Consider the following 19,064-nt stretch of genomic DNA (forward strand, 5'->3'; position numbering starts at 1 on the left):
CACCCACCCCCTCCACCCCCAACCGAAAACACCGTCGATTTCGACTCTACACAGCAATAAGAGATCATTCAACAACTTCACTTTAACCCTCAAAATCTAAATCCAGACCCAAATTTCATCCAAATTTCATCAGATTTAACACTCCCAAATCTGCTGTCTATCGTTTTCTGGGTTTAATGCAGATGAAAGTGAGTGATGAATGAACGTAAAACTCCATGTGTGTATGTAGCTGTTTCTAGCATGCACCGCTTCACTACGTGTTATTGAGCTGATAATAGAGAGGTGGATAGTATATTATGACGAATCAATTGGTGAAGGTGAAGAGGGATGTGATTGCGGCATGCATGACATGCCCTCTTTGTCATAAGCTCTTCAGAGATGCAACTACTATTTCCGAATGTCTTCATACGTGTGAGTTCCTTTTCTCTTTTCTCATGGGTCAATGTTACCTGTTTGAATTTTGAATTGGTTTCGATTTTTCCGATTGAACTGTTTCCAGTTGGTTTTACGATCTGGGTTTTGCTCTGTTTGCATCATCTTAGCTGGAGAGAGTGGTTTGCCCATCTGGGTATTTTTGCTTGCTCATTGTTTGAATTATTGTAAGGGAAATGTAATAGAACATGGGATATTTTTGGGTTTTTTTTAACTAAATGGGAACGGGATATCTGTTTGATCGATCCCATTGGGCAATTTGTGATATATATATGGATGGTTTCGTTTCAGTGATATTTGTTTATTGATGTTGATTGACTTGATTTATTTGTATCCTACTGTTGCGGCAATTTGATCTCATTGACAAATTGGAGCACAGGGTAGGTGTTAATTTATGGTTGTTGCTTTATGCCTGTGTTTTGTGCGGAAGTGATTGTTTGTAATGAGATGTTTCTTTGTTCATGTAAGTATTCCTTTAGAAACTTTCACTGGTGTATATTGTGTGAAGCATCTTGTTGGATGAATGAGTTGAACTTTGCTTACTTTCTTTTCTTTCCTTTTTAAATAAAAGCTTAGTGTTTTTGCATTTTGGTTCGGGTATTATCAAAGCTAGTAGCTGTTTCTGCCAAAAAAGATGACTACTGTTGTGACACTGTTCCTTCTGGAACTTTACTCAGTTTGCAGGAAATGCATCTACAAGAAGCTGTCCAATGAAGAAACTGAACACTGTCCAATTTGCAATATTGACTTAGGCTGTGTTCCTTTAGAGAAACTGAGGTCATATTATCTTCTAGTTCTTGTTCTTTTCCTTTTTCCGTAAATGCAAAAGATTGCTTAAGTACTCAGTTGACATATTAGTTTATGTACGTTTATTTAGCCTGAGGTTATATGTCTGGCTATACATGTTGCCTTCATACTTACTAGCTGACTCAAGATTGTTCCATGTTTAATTTGAGAGCAATTTGACATGTCCACCACAGTTGGGAACTTCTTCCTCCGCCTCATTCACCCTTCTTCTTTACGCACTCCATTTTCAAAGAGACAGGCATGCTAGATTTTTGTTGACATTTAGTTTTTTCCTGGGCCGTTTTTTACAAGGTTTGTTGTTCCTGGATATAGACAATCAGGTTTTCTCTTATTCTCATAGTGCTATATGGGGTAGTTTGCTTCTAATATGTCACAATGAATGACTAAAGACTTAGAGTAACTGTAGTACACGTTTAATCAATCATCAATTATGTTATATCTGAAACTAGCTGGGATCTGCAATATGAATCCTCTATATCCGTTCAGATCTATTCATGCAAGTTTCACTCCAATACTACATAATCTGCCTCTTAAGGAAAATCAGGAGTTCCGTTAAAGTATAAGTTCTCTAAATTTGACAGTTGTCTCCACACTGAATGCAAGTCTTTTATCAGACTAAAAAGTTTAGTCTTTTGGTGGATACGTGACATAATGTTAGCTGCGGCTAAGTCTGAATCCCAACTTGTCATGTCATCACTCATCTATGGATCCTTTGTTTTCACCATGTTTTGCACTTACTATGTCCACGTTGATCATGAGGTCTTGGGGTCAACTCCCTCGATGGGTTTAGGTTTGCCTCACTCCTTTTAGTACTTTCAATCATCATAGTGACGCAACTACAGATTAGTGTATTTACTTAGTGACATGGTTAAACCATTTCAGATGAACTTCTCTCATTTTTTCCTGTGTGCTACTAGTTGCACCCCTTACACTTGTCGGATGCAATCATTTCTCTTTTGGATATGTTAGGTCTTTCAGGCCAAATATTCACCCCATATAACAATGTTGATCCCACAACTGGTCATAAAATTTGCCTTTTGATCAATTTACGGAATTGGATCAGTATTTACAATTAATTCTGGGTACTGTTTGGAGGTTCTGCCGTCTGCGAAGTAAGACAAAAAAAGTAACAAGAAGAGACTGATTTTCGAAATATAGGGAGGAAAACTTGTAAATATGCAAAATTAGCTTCCTCTTATGCATATTATATTTACTTCCACAGTTGAGTGGAAGATGAAATTTTCCTGAGAATGGCATGTATTTTTTTAAATTATTTTACAACAGGCCAGATCATAATCTGCAAGATGTGAGAGCAAAGGTATTCCCATATAAGAGGCGAAAGGTGAATGCACCTGAAATTGTGACTTCAGTAGCATTGCCAGTGAGGAGAAAGGAGAGATCACTCTCGTCACTTGTGGTCAGCACTCCAAGAGTATCTTCACAAACTGGAATAACAGGAAGAAGAACAAAATCGGTGGCAAGAAAAACATTACGGGGTTCCAACTTTTCAATTGAGAAATCTCTCAAGAAAGAAGAAGGTTCTGGAGAAGATCAGCTGGATAGCTCTAGCTCACTTGAGACTTTGAACAAGTTCACTCAGAACATAAGGCTGGTAAGTCATGTTCTTCAGATGTTAGGTGCGGTGCCTAAATTTGGACTTCATTAGATCTTATCTTTGCAATGTTTTGCACAGAACTGTTGTAATATTGTTACAGTCACTCATGTCAATTTTTTTTAATTTCTTTTTTTGCAGAATTCTTCCAGTGCTGAGCCTTCTAACCACCCTACACCTGATAAAGAAACTGAAAATGGCAGTCAACAGTGGGAAGGCAAAGTTGATTTGTGGAAACCTTTAAATTGTTTGGTGGAAGCAGCAAACAGGAGCAAATCTTTGAGGTTTACCTCACACGGTTCTACTGCTAAGTCAGAAGGTCTGCATTCCCATGACCGTGAGGGTCATGTCCGTAAAACTAAAGTCAAAGAACATGGACAGAAATCGAAGATCAAGGATGACAATAATAGTGATCCTGCACCTCCAGAATTTGACAAACCTAAAAAGTCGCGTAGAATTCGCCAAAAGAAGGCATCATTTTATGGAGAGTTTGATATTTCACCGCAAACTGTACTGGATGCAACCACTGCCAGATGTGAAAGGAGAATCTATCCAATATGGTTTTCATTGGTGGCCTCGGAAGACCAGTGAGCATCTGATTTATCTTATAGAATTTTTCTGTTTTACTTTTTTCAGAAACAAGATTGAATTTCCCATATTTTAATTCTCCTAATGAATTTTCAGGGAGGGAGATGCACCCTTGCCACAGATTTCTGCAAGTTACTTGAGAATAAAGTAAGTTCGTTTTATTCCGTGAAACAATTTTTTTCTGATGACGCTCTTAGTATGCCTGTTAGTTCTTATAATTCATAAAGGTTGTCCCAAGAATATTTTAGCTACATGAATTTTGGTTCTTACAACCTTTTTAATCTTTTTCCTCTCCTTTCTGAGGTAAAATTCTGCAACTTGTCTATTTTTTGGTGGCTCTGGAGATGTCACAGTCACATTGCATAAAGATAGAGAATATAAGCTAATAATGGTAACTTCTTAATGTTGCTTCAGAATCACTGAAACTGACTTTCAAAGTAGGATATGCTCTAAACGAGAGTACATTCAATTTGCTGTGGCAACAGGCCTGGCAGTTGATTTCAATTACCTTTATTTTGTGCATTTGATCACATCTGATCAGTAAAGTCACATATCATTTAGGGGGGCAGCCAGCAATGATCAGGAAAGATATTATCTAAATTGAAGTTGCTAATTTGTTCTGGACTTGTGTGTGACTTTCTTTATTCTAACATAAAATGTTAGTTTAGCGGGTTATTATAATCAGATAGGTCGCTATCCATTTCTCTCTATATTTTGTATTGAAATTTTTATTAAAGTAATCTGAAAAAGTGAAACCTTGCCGTAGATGTACGTTCCTTGAATGTTGCATGTACTTGTCAACCACTGTCCACTTCAATAAGTTTGGTATTCGTGTGGTTGACCTATATCAAAATACATGTCATGTCTTTTGCTTGGCCATGTGAAATTTTCCCCTCCGAAATGAAACTAAAACTTATTATTGAAGGTTCATGGTTCTATGCTTACATCTTTCAGCTTTTAACAAAACTAAAGATACTCTATACCCATCATCCACTAAACTTGTTGAAGTGTGAGACCATCTCATCTAAAAGCTTAAGCTATTATAGAGAGCAAATTTTATTATTTAATTGTATTCTCAATACGCCTCCTCATATGTGGGCCTGATTCTTTTTCATGGGTCAAGCTATTAGAGAGGTCAAGCTATTTTATTATTTAATTGTATTCTCAACACGCTCCTTCATGTGTGGGCCTGATTCTTTTTCATGGGCCAAGCACGGAAATTCTTTTTGATATGGGTGGCGGTGAGATTCGATCACATGACCCCTGGTTGCTCTGATACCATGTTCAAGTGTGAAACCATCTCATCTAAAAGCTTAAGCTATTATAGAGAGCAAATTTTTATTATTTAATTGTATTCTCAACACGCTCCTTCATGTGTGGGCCTGATTCTTTTTCATGGGCCAAGCACGGAAATTCTTTTTGATATGGGTGGCGGTGAGATTCGATCACATGACCCCTGGTTGCTCTGATACCATGTTCAAGTGTGAAACCATCTCATCTAAAAGCTTAAGCTGTTAGAGAGAGCACACTTTTATTATTTAATTGGATTTTCAACACAAACCATGGTTAATCTATCACCCCACTTTAGAGCCATTTTTCATAAAAGAACCACATATTGATAACCATTAAATCCGTTGTTGTTAGCTTCAAAATCGGTGGCTAATAGCCTGCTCCTCTACAGATTCTCCACTCAAATTCCAGACTTGGTTCATACAATGACTCGAACTCTTAACATGCGCCTACCACTCATACCCATTTAATGAAAGCCATCGGGCATGTAAACTTTTCTTCTCAATATTCAATTTTACTTGAAGAGATTTAATATTTTTCCAGAAAGAATGAGGAATCTGGTCTTGCTTTTGTTATTTTATTCTAAAAATCAAAAACAATATCTGCCACAGCTCTCACATCTCTTTTCCTCCTAGTTATATTGGTTAATGCTTTTCTATGTGGTTGATGCCTTTTATTTGGTATTTTATGTCCTTGATTCTTTTTTTTTCTGTTCTTTCTTCTTCATTTGATCTTTTGTTTTGTTTGATAAGGCTTTGTAGTTGTCTTTCTAGAACTGTTTGATATTCTGGGTAGATTTTATTTTTTTTCTTGCTTATGGCAAAATGCATTTTTCGGGTGTCATAAATCTAGTCTAAGGACAGTTCTGCCGAGCAAGTTCTGTAGGTTCTCTTTAGCTCTGCCTATTAATCTATATTCGTTTGGTGAAGCTTTCCTGCAGTGCTGCTTTTCCATTATTCGGCAGTTCCCACTGCACCATCTGGTAAACCTCAGTTGGGTGCTGTTTGGGCCCTTATACTTAACCTGAGAAACCCGTGTGGGCAGAGAGGAACTGGAAATGGCATTCACTAAGATGACCCCTGCGCCTAAATGACTGAATACAATCATAAGTGCAAAGAGTTTCATGTACTAACTAGTTTACCTATGCTTTTGTATATCAAAAGGACTCATGAGAGCAACTGGCTTCAATTAGGTATTTACATATGGAACAACCAAAGGGGGACATAAGGTGTCTTTTAAGAACATTATTTAGTGGATTCTCACCAAGTCTTTTGCATTTGGACTTGGAGTAGTCATAGATCCTCTAAGGGATTGGAGTACAGACACTGATTGTTCCTTTTATCTATTTTAGTCAACAGGATGCATACTTTCTTTCCAAGACGTCATGCACACCCCAGTTATAATTTGGTTTTCTTTCTCTGGAGGAAGTGAAATTTGGAGCATAACAAATAGGTGCTGACCACGGAGATAAGGTACCTGATGGATTACTAGGAAAAAACTGCTGACCAATGCATTGAGGATTTGTTCTCCCCCTTCAGGACATGGCCAATGGGAATTATTTTGATAGGCCAGTATCCTGTAGGAATTGTAGCAACTTATGAGTGACCTGTCTTGTAATGTTAGTGTAAACCATAAGCTAGTTACTTGGTTCACAATGATAATGCTGCTTCACCTTGGGTAGTATATAGCGAGTGCTAGCAAAATGGACCCATATTTCAATAACCCACCCATAGTTAAGCGGGTTGGGTCAGTATTAATTAAAATGGATAAAATTTGGGTTCAGGCCATTTTTGAACTGTGTAAAATGGGTCGCTTACAAGTTATTTACGGGTAAGATATGGGTTAACTATGTTGGGATAGCTTTCTGGTAAATCACTCATGGTACAGACTTTGTCCTTCACGTCACTCACATGTTTTAAAAATCTTTGCTCAGTCGATGCTTTTCAAATAATCTGACTTTGCTCTATTTTAGAAGAGGTATTCTCCATTATTAGCTCTCTGAGCATCTCAGACACGTGGCCACCAGAAGAAGCAACTTCTCGTAGCCTTTCTACTCTTGCAGTCGAATCCAGACCCAGTTTTTCTTATCTGATCTGAAGAACAAAATTCTGAATAAATGATCTAACATTACTATATTCATAATTATACTTGTTTTCCATCTTACGTATTTCCCAGCTACTGCAGCAGCTTTTTAGTCTATGATGCTCCTCAACCCTCAAAATTCTCTGGTTTCTTCCACATCAGTGCTGCTACTGATTTACTGTTGCAGCATGTTTCTACTGCCTAAAAGTTCATCCAATGTTCAGAGTGATTGTTTGCTTCCGCACCTGCCATATAGATTTTTGTACTACTTATTTTCATTTATTTCCACCCTTTGGATATATAATTCTAGTATTAATTAAATTGTGTGACCACTTCATCTAAAAGTTTAACCGGCTAGAGAAGATACATTTGTTTATTTATATTAGGTCTGGAAAACATTCCTTCATGTGCGGGTTTGACTCTTTTTTCTTATCCCAAGCACATGAAACTTCTTCTTTGATAATTGGTGGATGTGAGACTTGAATTTTGAAAATTTGCCTTCTCTGATACCATAAGTGTGTGCCTACTTCATTTAGAAGTATACATTTATATGTTTAACATCCATGTTTGCTCAAATAGAAAACTATATCTCTAGTGATACGGTTAGCATGCCCTGCATCGAAATATGTTTTCATAAATTAAACTAAGGTGCTCGATCTTGAACTGAAAATGATCTCCTCTTCACGTGAAGTTTGAAATAGATGGAAGCTAGATAGGACAGAGTATGAAGTGTTCATTACATTTCTTTCCTCTGTTGCAATTTGATCTATATCTTGTGACCTTATAAGGCCTCAGCAAACGAGATAATTTAATAAGAAAGAGGACATTATACTTTCCAATTTGAAATACTTATTATATACAAAACAAGAATCCTTATCTTCAGGCCAGTAAAGTTCAGAAATCACAGTGCTACCTTTTTTTAATGGCTTATAACCAACAGTAATCTGAAATAAGTAATGAAAGCATGAAGTGATGTGTGCTTATGATAAAGTGATCTGGGAATTTTAAAAAGAAAAAGGAATCACGGACAAAAAGAACCTTGCAATTTGATATCTAACATTAAAATTCCTAAACAGTTCAGAAGAATGAGAAATGGAAAAAATAGTTTTTGGGAAGATTAATTATGGGCCTGATGGCACCTAAATTCGCATCAGTAATCTGACTTACAAGTAGTTTTGGATGTATAACTAGCAAATAATGTACACGAATAAAACTTGGAAGATGAAGATACGGAAAAAAATATGTAGGCAACCTAAGAAAATCATTCGGGTGGATAAGCCATAGATGTTTGGCAGTGGAAGACACCTAGAGCCAAAAAGGGAATATAGTATTAGAGGCTAGAAAGAACAGCTCAAGTTGGAAAAGTTTCTGTTTGCCAATATTAAGATTAAGGTAGTCCATTTGTAGGAGTAGAATCACCAATATCTTTAACATTTTGAGACAGGTATTCTTTGCATATTTTCTCATATATTCCTCTTTTGCAGGGATGGTAATATTCCAGTTTCTTTCATCCAAAAATACCTGATGCGGAAGTTGGATCTTAAGAGCGAAGACGAGGTGATTTTCTTGCTTCATAGTAATTTATAAACCAATGAACACCATTAGCATTTTATGCAACAATATATATCTTCTTTGGTGATATTAGATTGAAGTCTGCGGACATGATTTTCAATACTTTTTAAAGACATTGGGTGCAATGGTCATCCAGTCTGGTTTTGAACTAGGCCGTGTTAATAAATTTCCACATGAACTAACTCAACTTTGGGGCAGGTAACACTCTACTTTACACAAGTGCAAAGATGAGGAATGGTAATGTATGATGCTTGATGTTAAATGAAATTTCCCTTTTCGATTAGCAAGAAAGATCACCCATATGTGACAAGTATGGCGGATACTTTCTTCCTGGAAGATATCCTAGTATCGAAGGATAAAAGAGAGAGAGAGAGAGTACTTGGAGCAAACTTCATTGGAAAAAACATAGTAAACGATTTGCTTGTTTACTTTTATGCTGTGCTGACTCTTTAGTTTATTTTGTAGGTTGAGATTAGATGTATGGGACAAGCAATCGCCCCCAGTTTGCCACTGAACAGTTTGGTTGATATGTGGCTTCAAACTACCCCATCCGAAAGAATACCAGCAATTATTGGTTCATCGGCAAAGGATTTTGTTATGGCGCTAGCTTATGCTCGAAAGATCCCAGGCGTTCCAGCTTCTTAAGTTATTATCACTGCAGACCGGAATTGTTATACGAACCATTATGCCTCGAGTGGACATCATATTGTGAGTTGTAGACTAGTAGGTTGTTTTCAACTGCTGCGACTAGAATTGATGCATATCAGCGGGAAATGAGGAACGAGATAATGATACTGAGATTCGAGTTCGGCCATTCTGGCTACCATGCTTTCAAGTTCATTCTCTCTCTCTGCAATGCGTTGTATGGTTGTACACTACCTTGTATTCATACTGCGTGAATCTTGATAATGTTTTTTCATTCATGTCTTTCAAATCTCAAAATCTTAATATATATACAATTTAATTTATTTTTCCAAGGTACTAGTATTTCACCTGTGAGACTGCAGCTTGACAGTATATTTGGGAAACACTTCTGACTGTAGAATGATGAATTGTACTGTTGTATTATAATTGCCATTCTGAGATGTAATTCATGTGCTTCTTTTATATGCTATTCTAAAGATGTCCCCACCCTCTTTTTTCCAGGTAATCAAACTTCCCGTTGTTATTGTACGATGGTTTTGCCAGTTATACAAATTCATCTCATACAAGTATATTAAGCAAGCGCATAACTCCATTCTACATGAATATAGTCAATGACTAAACCCCAAAAAAGTAGAAATATTGTGATCTGAGTGTTGACATTTGAACAATGTTCTATACAAATCAAATTGAATATTAGACGATTCATATGACCTATTCAAACAATTCAGGATTGAGGTATTATTGATTGGTATGAAAAGCTCACTTAACCTAATTAATGCATAAATTCGAGTTCAGTCAAACAGCATAAATCAGATTACAGAAGCAGATAGTATTGGACAACAAAATCGAATCATCATTCCAAATAATTCGTGTATCAATTCCTCCATTTGATTGCGCAGTAGCTTTGTATTTGCTATTTTCCAGATCTGTACTTATTATAGCTTCATAATCACACATAGGTACCAACAAAAGAGTGCAATCCACCATCAGCCGCATCATCCTCTTCCAGAAACAAATCCTCTGTAATTCTAAAAGTTGCATGCAAAAAAATCAACCCAATCCCTACAACAATCGACACCAACACATTCAACCAAACATGAGTGAGCATCAAGCTCACCACCGTAACAACTCCGAGAACAACCAGAACAATCCTATCATCAATCATACGATTAAAAACCATCAACGGTTCGTCGCGATGGAAGTATAAGAAAAACCAAGCTACGGACACGATTAAGAACACAATCATTGAAATTGGATGCCATAAAAGGCTTAAGAAGAGTATAACCAGTACAATCATTGCATAGTTGACCCGAAAGTAGCTGAGATTTCGCTTGACCCGAGATGCGAAATCGCTGACGGAAATGGGTAGGGTATAGGAAGACGGGTGGGTCAATAGCTCTCTCCATGGACGACGACGAGCATAGAAGGAAAGCGTGCCAGATCTAGCCCGACTGAAAGAGAAGTCATAAGATGGACGCATGATTGATCGGAGGATTGTATTAGGGTTGCACTGTGATTCAGGTTGAAAGTTGAAACCTAGAAGAAGGGGATGGAATGTCTAATTGCACTTTTAGTCCCTCTAGTTGAGTATTACATATCTATTTTAAAAATAAAAATTTATTTTATTAAGAAAGAATTTTTTTTCATATTTTATCTTTAGTATTAATTATTTAATCTTTATTTATTTTTTCAAGTTTTTTTTTTTTTTTTACAATAAACTGTAAATATTACTATACCAACAAAATGAATTACACATATGAAACACCTGGGGCTCGTTTGGTTGGGGACTAGTTATCCCAGGATTAACTATCCTGATTCCTGGGGTTAGTTATCCTGGGATAACTTATCACACCATGTATATGGGATAACTTATCCCATCACTACGCTATAAATGGTGGGATAAGTTATCCCAACCAAACAAGACATCTAAATTTTATCTTAGCACTATTTTTTTTATCCTAAGACTATTTATGCTTATCCCTCACACCAAACGAGCCCTTAGTTATTAGGCAACCTTCTAGGAAGGGTTCCTAGTTAGCCTAAGCCTCAAACCACAAATAAATTAGTTACAAATTTTGTCTATATATCCCTTACACTTTCTAGCCATTCTTGATCCTCTATACATCTTGATTCTCTCCTTAACAACTATTTGTAGTTGCTGAACTAAAAAAATTGACATTGATATCATGACCTCTAAAAATCTTGATGTTTTGTGCATTTCAAATGTTGTACAACATCGCTCCATAGTTCACTGCCATAATTTCTTTCTTAAACCTCTCCCATTGTTTCTGTCTGATCCATTTGATGGTGTCTCCTACATCTTTAATTGTAGTGTTCACCTCAAGTCAATCCTCTATTTGTTGTCATACCTCACATGCTACTGGACATCTTGCAAATAAGTGTGTACTGCTTTCAACCTGTATCTATCTGATCACATAGGATTATCGTGATTGAGTCTCAACCTTATCATTCTTTCTTTAGTAAGCAATATCCTCTGCACCTCTAACCATACTAAAAATCTGTGCTTTAGTAGCAATAGTTTACTCCATATTAGGCTGGATCCCCTAAATATAGGTCTGTCTCTCAATAACACTTTATAGCTCATTGAGATGGAAATATTCGTTTGTGTCTGTGAGTCTGTATTTTTCTTGATTATATCATGATTGCATACCTTTCTTAATTTTATTTAGTTGTTTTCAGTACCAAGTGCTGCTCTAAGATGGTTGATGAGTCCATATATCCTTACCCCCTTTCATATATATATATATGTTCTATACCCATTGAACCAACAATAGATCTTTCCTTTGATGCAATCACCACATCATTTTTTCCACTATTGCTACATTCCATAATCTATAGTTCTTTATGTTTGAATCACTCTATGCCTTAATTCATGCCATTTCACTAGAGAACTTTCTTTTCCACCTAGTGATGCCCCCATAAGAATTTTTCACATTTCTTCTCTCCATACCCTTAATTATACACTAAAAAAGCAAAAATAATAATACTAATAGATTTTCAGAAATTCTGTCATGAGAAAATAACAGAATTAATTATCTGAAGTCTGCCTTCATATGAATTATGATAGATGCCTAGTTTATGTTGCTCTAATTTTCTCAGTAATCTTGACTATAAGCTGATGATAATCCATTTTACTCTGTTTCTTGTGAGATAGTGGTAGCCCAAGATATCTAATACGTAGTTAACTCCCCAGATTCAAACCTTGTAATATTCAACAGTACGTCTATCCTTTATAGACTCTGAGACTCCAACTATGAACATGCTAGATTTTCCATGATTTTAGTAGTTAACATGATGGTCTCTAAGAAACATCATATAATCTTGTTTATTGATTGTTTATCTTTTGCATCGAGGGTGAAATCGAAAATCAAACAATGTACTCATCATTTGAGTCAGAAATACTCCATAACCAGGACATAAAGCAAAGGAGAAATGAGAACTCCTTGCCTTCAAAGAAGCTACATCTCTCTATATTCACCTTTATTGAGAAGCTTGTAGTTGTCACACATTCCATCAAAAGATGGCTGACTTTGGTTGAAATCCATACCAATCTAGCATTTTCCCAACAAATTCTCATTTCACCATATCATAAGTCTTCCTCAAATCAATTTTCATTAAACATCTTAGTGTGGTCTTCCTTTTATAGTGCCTTAGTCAATCATGCCAATCTAAAACATTTTGAATCAGTAATTTGCCTTTGACAAACACAGTTTGTTTAGGATTTTACTAGGTCAGGCAAAACACAATAAGCATATTGCATAGGATCTTAGAGATGCATTTATAAAAGAGTATTGGAGCATGAAATTGGCATAAACTAATTGATATTTTCAGGCATATCATTGTTAGGGATAAGAGATATCATAGTTGTATTCCTACGTACGTACTTGTTTTCCTCTTTATTTCTCTCCCTATCCCAACAGATTCTTATAGTAGCCTAAAAAAATCTCAAATATATTTGAGTCTGATTATGCTTCTTCTGAGTTGTGACCTTCCTCATCTCTCAATTGAGTGACTGATTGCATTAGTTTTTTCCTTTCTAACAATGAGAAGAAGTACTTGGTATTATGATCTCCGAGTTTTATCCAATTAACTTTACTTCTTTGTTGAAGACAACAATATTAAACATTAATTAATATAAATACTTATAATAAAATACAAATATCAGTCATTTATATCTTTTAAAGGACATGCAAAATTTAAAATAGACAAGAAAAATAAACAAATGGAGTAATTATTTGGAAATTTAATAATAATATTATTAAGTGTTTGTTTATTTTACGTTTTTCTCTCTCCGAAACATCCATTTATACAATGGGGGAGCTAGACACGATTCCTAACCTATATACAGATATATTTTTATATATCTAGAAAAAATAATTACATCATAGGAGGACCTTAGCCTCGATAACATTGTAACGGTTGATATTAATCACAGTACTATAAATATATATACAAAAATTACTTCTGTAAAGGAATTGAGCTAGCGTTTAATCATAAATTTTTAAGTATTTTTGACAAGTCATTTTTTGGTTGAAGTTTTGGTTAAGGCCATGAAGCAATCAAAGTATCAAATAAAAATACTCTTTTAACTCTTTGTAAATGAGACACAAAGATAAACCTCTAACTTTGATGGAAGTGAAACAACTTCATTGAAGACATTAGTAGATTTTGACTTCTCCCCCAGATTAGTAAGACAACTTGTAAAATGATATATTACCCTCTAAAGCTGTGGATGGATCTAAAGTTACTTCTATTGGCTTGTACTAAAATTTGTTCAATGATTTAGGCTTGATCGTCTCGAAGAATAATAATAAATCAGATTCCTCAAAAATGTTGATTAGGCCCTAATTATTATAAAAATGTCAACACCTTTTAGGATTGCATATGACTTGTTGTTCAATCATTTCGCATTTATTATATTATTTCTTCCGTTTATTTTTACGTGTTACTATTTGACTTGACACATCTATTAAATTTTTTCATGATTGTGTTCTTTTTACTCGCTAATACACTTCATCTTTATTCTCACCCGCCATTTTAGTTACTCCCTTTGTTCAATTTTACTTGTTACTGTTTCACTTGACACATTTATTAAGAAAACAATTATTGATGTAGGTATTTTTCCACACTATTCCTACTAATTAATGTTTAGAGGGTCTTGATGAATGATATGGAGAATAATATTTAATGCTAAGGGTACAACATGAAAAAAGATAGTAATTATTTTTTCTTGATACGTCAAAAGTGACAAGTAAAAATGAAAATATATTTTAGAAATAAGTGACAAATAAAAGTGAATAAAGAGAGTATTCTCTCTGTTCCTAATTACTTGTTCACTTTATTATGGACAGAAGGAGTATCTTTTAAGGAGCTGAATATCAGCGAAGTGACATTCAATAGACATAATAACCAATTTATCCACCTTTTGAATAATAATCCAAGAAGTCATTTTTTTGTCCTCAAACCTTGCAGTGCATTTGTTCTTTCATTTTCCATCAAATCATAATTGATAGACATTGAACCAAAATTCATAAACATCATTCCTGCTTTTGGTGATTCATATTCATAGTTATTTGTATGTTGTAATTTTGTTCTTGCTTATCATTGGATTGATTGTTGAATTGGCAAATTCATCTTTTGGCATTGAAATATCTAGTTAATGGAGAAATTTAAATTTCAAACTGGATGAATATGTGTATATTGGTTCTTTCACTTGGGTACTTTACACAAATTTTCATGGATATACATGATGTACAAGAGATAAACATATATATCCCATAATATACATAAATATACACGGAATAGATACAAAGATGAAATTTCAACCTCGAGTTTTGAATTTAAAATTCAGCTCAAATCGACTCCAAGCACCATCAGATTGATATTCAAGCTCCTTAATTTTTTTCAAACAAAACCCAAGACGAATCGATCGATACAAATCACAAATATGCATAACGCATTTTTTTTTATAAAAGCCTCCATGAAGAATCCATAAAATGAATGAATTTTCCAACCCAACAACACAATCGATGAAACTTCCCCTAAAACGAAGAAAATTTGGCATTGAAACACGAAATTAATGAACTAATGTAGATTTAATCGAGAGATTTAGGAGAAAATATTGAATAATTTTGATTGAAATGTGTAGGAGAAAGAGAGTAGTATAATATTTTTCTATTTTAAAGAAAAATAGTTTTGATTATTGGGTGTTCATTATATATTAAATTTAAGCTATCGGATGTCATAAGTCAAAGAATGAACTCTTTTATATTAGAGATTAATTAATTGTTGACATGCTGATCATACAGTGCATTTGTTATTGATATTCTAAAGGGACATTGACATATATCAGTGTATATCTATGTATATATTATTATTATATTTGTTAAAGACAGAACGTATATCAACGCCTATAATAATGTATATTCATGTATATCACGGTTACACGTCTAAAACAATCACACATTTATATAAAGTTACTTTTATGGTGATTAGTGACTTTTTGCGATACTAAGACAACATTGACTTCTTTTTTTTCACAAAAAAATAATTCAAATGACTTTGATACGATAAAATAAAGTTCCTATATTAGCTTTCACTATTTCACACACACGTCGATTAAGTCCACAAGATTTATATCATCTTCCACCGATAATAGGGATCATAAGTTAGCCATGTTTAATTCATCACCTCAAGTTTCAATTCTCTAATTTAACTTTCTTTTTCATTTATTACCTACCTTTTTTTTTTGGGTGAGGGGAAGAATATTAATTAGTTAATTTATGGTCTCAAAGATTCAAATTTAACTTACATGATATATGATTATATACCCATCGAAGCAAATTTAGAATTTAGAGCGTACTCAAAAGCTAAGTTTGAATAAAAAATTACAAAAAATTATGATACTATGTAATTTTATATCAGGTATACACGGCACATATTTGTATTTTTTGAAAAGAAAAAAACTAGCAGTGAACATTCTTGCAATAGAGACAACAACAGATATCTGATATACATACAATATACTCCCTCATGTCTACTTTTGAATTAACACACTTATTAAGAAAACAATGATGGACATAGTGAATTTATCATTTTATCCTTATTAATTATGAAGTGGATGAATTAAAAACTTAAGATTTTCAAAAAAGTTCTACTTTTTTCAAAGTAATAAATTAAGGGTATATTAGGTAAAAAGAAATTGTCCTTTATTGATTTGTCAAAATGGACAAGTAATCAAGGACACCTAAAAAAAAATGGATAAGTAATTAGGAACAGAAAGAGTATATATTTTTAGGTGTTGGTTCCACATACGTACAATATATTCACGTATCTTTCATATACAGTTGATATGTCTCGTACAGTTGGTCTACACATACAATCTGAAAGCACATGTACCAGAGTCAACTGAAATACATATAGTTGATGTCTTCACATACATACACATACAATTAAAATCAGATATCGTATTTGCACAATTTTAATTAGGATTAAATATTGGGAATTTTCTTTTAACTATACAATTTAAGCACCCAAATTATTCATAATCATATTACATATATAATAATAGTTTGACTTTTCACCAACATAACAATAGAATCTTTGGAAAACAGAACAAAATAAAAAAATAAAATTTGGGTTTTGAATTAACACACTTATTAAGAAAACAATGATGGACATAGTGAATTTATCATTTTATCCTTATTAATTATGAAGTGGATGAATTAAAACTTAAGATTTTCAAAAAGTTCTACTTTTTTCAAAGTAATAAATTAAGAGTATACTAGGTAAAAAGAAATTGTCCTTTATTGATTTGTCAAAATGGACAAGTAATCAAGGACACCTAAAAAAAATGGATAAGTAATTAGGGACAGAAAGAGTATATATTTTTAGGTGTTGGTTCCACATACGTACAATATATTCACGTATCTTTCATATACAGTTGATATGTCTCGTACAGTTGGTCTGCACATACAATCTGAAAGCACATGTACCAGAGTCAACTGAAATACATATAGTTGATGCCTTCACATACAATTAAAATCAGATATCGTATTTGCACAATTTTAATTAGGATTAAATATTGGGAATTTTTTTTTAACTATACAATTTAAGCACCCAAATTATTCATAATCATATTACATATATAATAATAGTTTGACTTTTCACCAACATAACAATAGAATCTTTGGAAAACAGAACAAAATAAAAAAATAAAACATAAAACAGAAAATACCAAAATTTATAAAATGATCCCTAGAAATCTCTCCTTTTTAATATTCTTCCTAAAATATCTCCCCTCAATATTTTTATTTCTTGATGTTTCTCCTCCTTTTCTAATCTTCTCCTAAAATATTGAATAAGTTGATTCTCTTTTTCTCTTTCCACCTTTTATTTTTCTCTCTCCTTTTCTTACTTCTCTCTCTCTTCACTATTCTCTTTCTCCTTTCTTCTTTTTCCCCCCCCCCATTTTTTACCTCATTTTATTTTTCAAAAAGATTCTTTGTTCTTTTTATTTCTCTCCCTTTATTTTTTAAAATTATTTTTTACACCTTATTAAGTTGGAAGAATTTTTGGCCAAAAACATCCTTAAGCTATACCCCAAACTTAAACTACATCCTTAAAGTATCATTTTTAGCAAAAAACATCCTTCAAGTATTTAAAAGTGACCAATTTTCATCCTTCTGTTAGATATTGTCAAAAAACTAAAGGATTCTATAAAAACATGAGCAGTTCACGTGACTATCAACAAAAAAATTTCTGCATAATTTCATTACATGCTATAAGAAGTTCCTGAAAAAAATATTAAAAATCTCAGGCACTATTGCTTACTGAAACAAAAAATGTTTGGAAGGTGTGAGGATACATGATCTGCTCTTTTTCTCAATTTAGTAACGGAAAGAAGCTGGAGCTTAATTATCTTACCTTTTTCAAAGTCAAACTGTATTTAGATCAATAAATTTTTGGGTCATTCTGATATTGAAGTGATCAAAATATTGATTATGTCTCGCATTTGAGTTTCATTCTACAAAATTAGAAGCGGAAGTCTCCAACAAACGCCGCTTCTAGCATATTCAATTGAGAAGAAACATATTCAACTAATAATATTTTTAATATCAAATTACATAGAAAAAACAGTCAAATTAAAGATTTTGCATAATGCTAAACTCTATTACCGAAAAAGTTCACAATAGTATTTTTGACGTATCTAAGAATAATAATTATGAAGGGATGACTTAATTTTATGGGATCTATTAGTTTTCTGATAAATTCACGTAGAAGGATGAAAATTGTTCACTTTTAAATACTTGAAGGATATTTTCTGCTAAGGGTCTGTTTGGAAAGTCACCTGCTAATTGGAATTGGTGTAATTACTAGGGTAGTAATTACCAACCTAGTAATTACACAGTCTAGTAATTACATTGACCTGTTTGGTTGCCACAGTATAATTACAGTGTAATTCCATTTGTCCTGTTTGGTTGGACGAATGTAATTACACAATTAAATTTTAAAATAGATCAGATTTTGAATAAATAATATTACTATGTATAACTGATTGTTAGAATCGATTTTCTAATTTATTATTATTATTATTATTTAGAAATTAAAGAAAAAAAGTTAATTTCTCATATTTATTTTAATCTCAAAAACTAACAGGAGAAATACAAGATAAAATTCATACATAATCTACCTAGACATCAAAATATGAAAGTAAAATGAATCAAGAAAGAAATCTTACTTGAAAGAAGAAGTACATGGTTTGTTGATGTGCCGTTCTTAGAAATGAAAATGTCCAGACAAAAAAGGAAGAAGTGTCTTGGTATTCCAAACAAAAATATATTTTAAAAATATAATATTAAAAAATTCATGTAATTACATGGTGTAATTACACTCAATTCCTTACCCTCCCTTGGGAATTGAGGAGTGTAATTACTCCCCTTCAATTATACCCAATTCTCCTCTTACCAAGTAATTACTTGGTCTACCAAACAAGATAAAGAGAGTAATTACACCA

General features: G+C 33.6%; 2 protein-coding genes across 2 annotated transcripts; one reads left to right on the plus strand and one right to left on the minus strand.

Annotated features, from left to right (window-relative positions):
- The first annotated feature begins 6 nt into the window (after positions 1-6).
- Positions 7-9,490, plus strand: LOC102584850 (E3 ubiquitin protein ligase DRIP2). Its single transcript, XM_006351569.2, has 7 exons — positions 7-411; positions 1,110-1,209; positions 2,524-2,851; positions 2,993-3,438; positions 3,536-3,586; positions 8,296-8,368; positions 8,849-9,490. The coding sequence occupies exons 1-7, from the start codon at positions 297-299 to the stop codon at positions 9,026-9,028; spliced, it is 1,293 nt and encodes a 430-aa protein (XP_006351631.1). The 5' UTR covers positions 7-296; the 3' UTR covers positions 9,029-9,490.
- Positions 9,491-9,644: 154 nt separating this feature from the next.
- Positions 9,645-10,610, minus strand: LOC102585165 (PRA1 family protein F3-like). The gene has a single exon (XM_006351570.2). It carries the CDS (start codon positions 10,506-10,508, stop codon positions 9,978-9,980), a length of 531 nt encoding a protein of 176 aa, XP_006351632.1. The 5' UTR covers positions 10,509-10,610; the 3' UTR covers positions 9,645-9,977.
- Positions 10,611-19,064: the final 8,454 nt, after the last annotated feature.

This window comes from Solanum tuberosum, unplaced genomic scaffold (genome assembly GCF_000226075.1).
Source record: "Solanum tuberosum cultivar DM 1-3 516 R44 unplaced genomic scaffold, SolTub_3.0 scf00130, whole genome shotgun sequence".
In the NCBI taxonomy this organism is placed as follows: domain Eukaryota; kingdom Viridiplantae; phylum Streptophyta; class Magnoliopsida; order Solanales; family Solanaceae; genus Solanum; species Solanum tuberosum.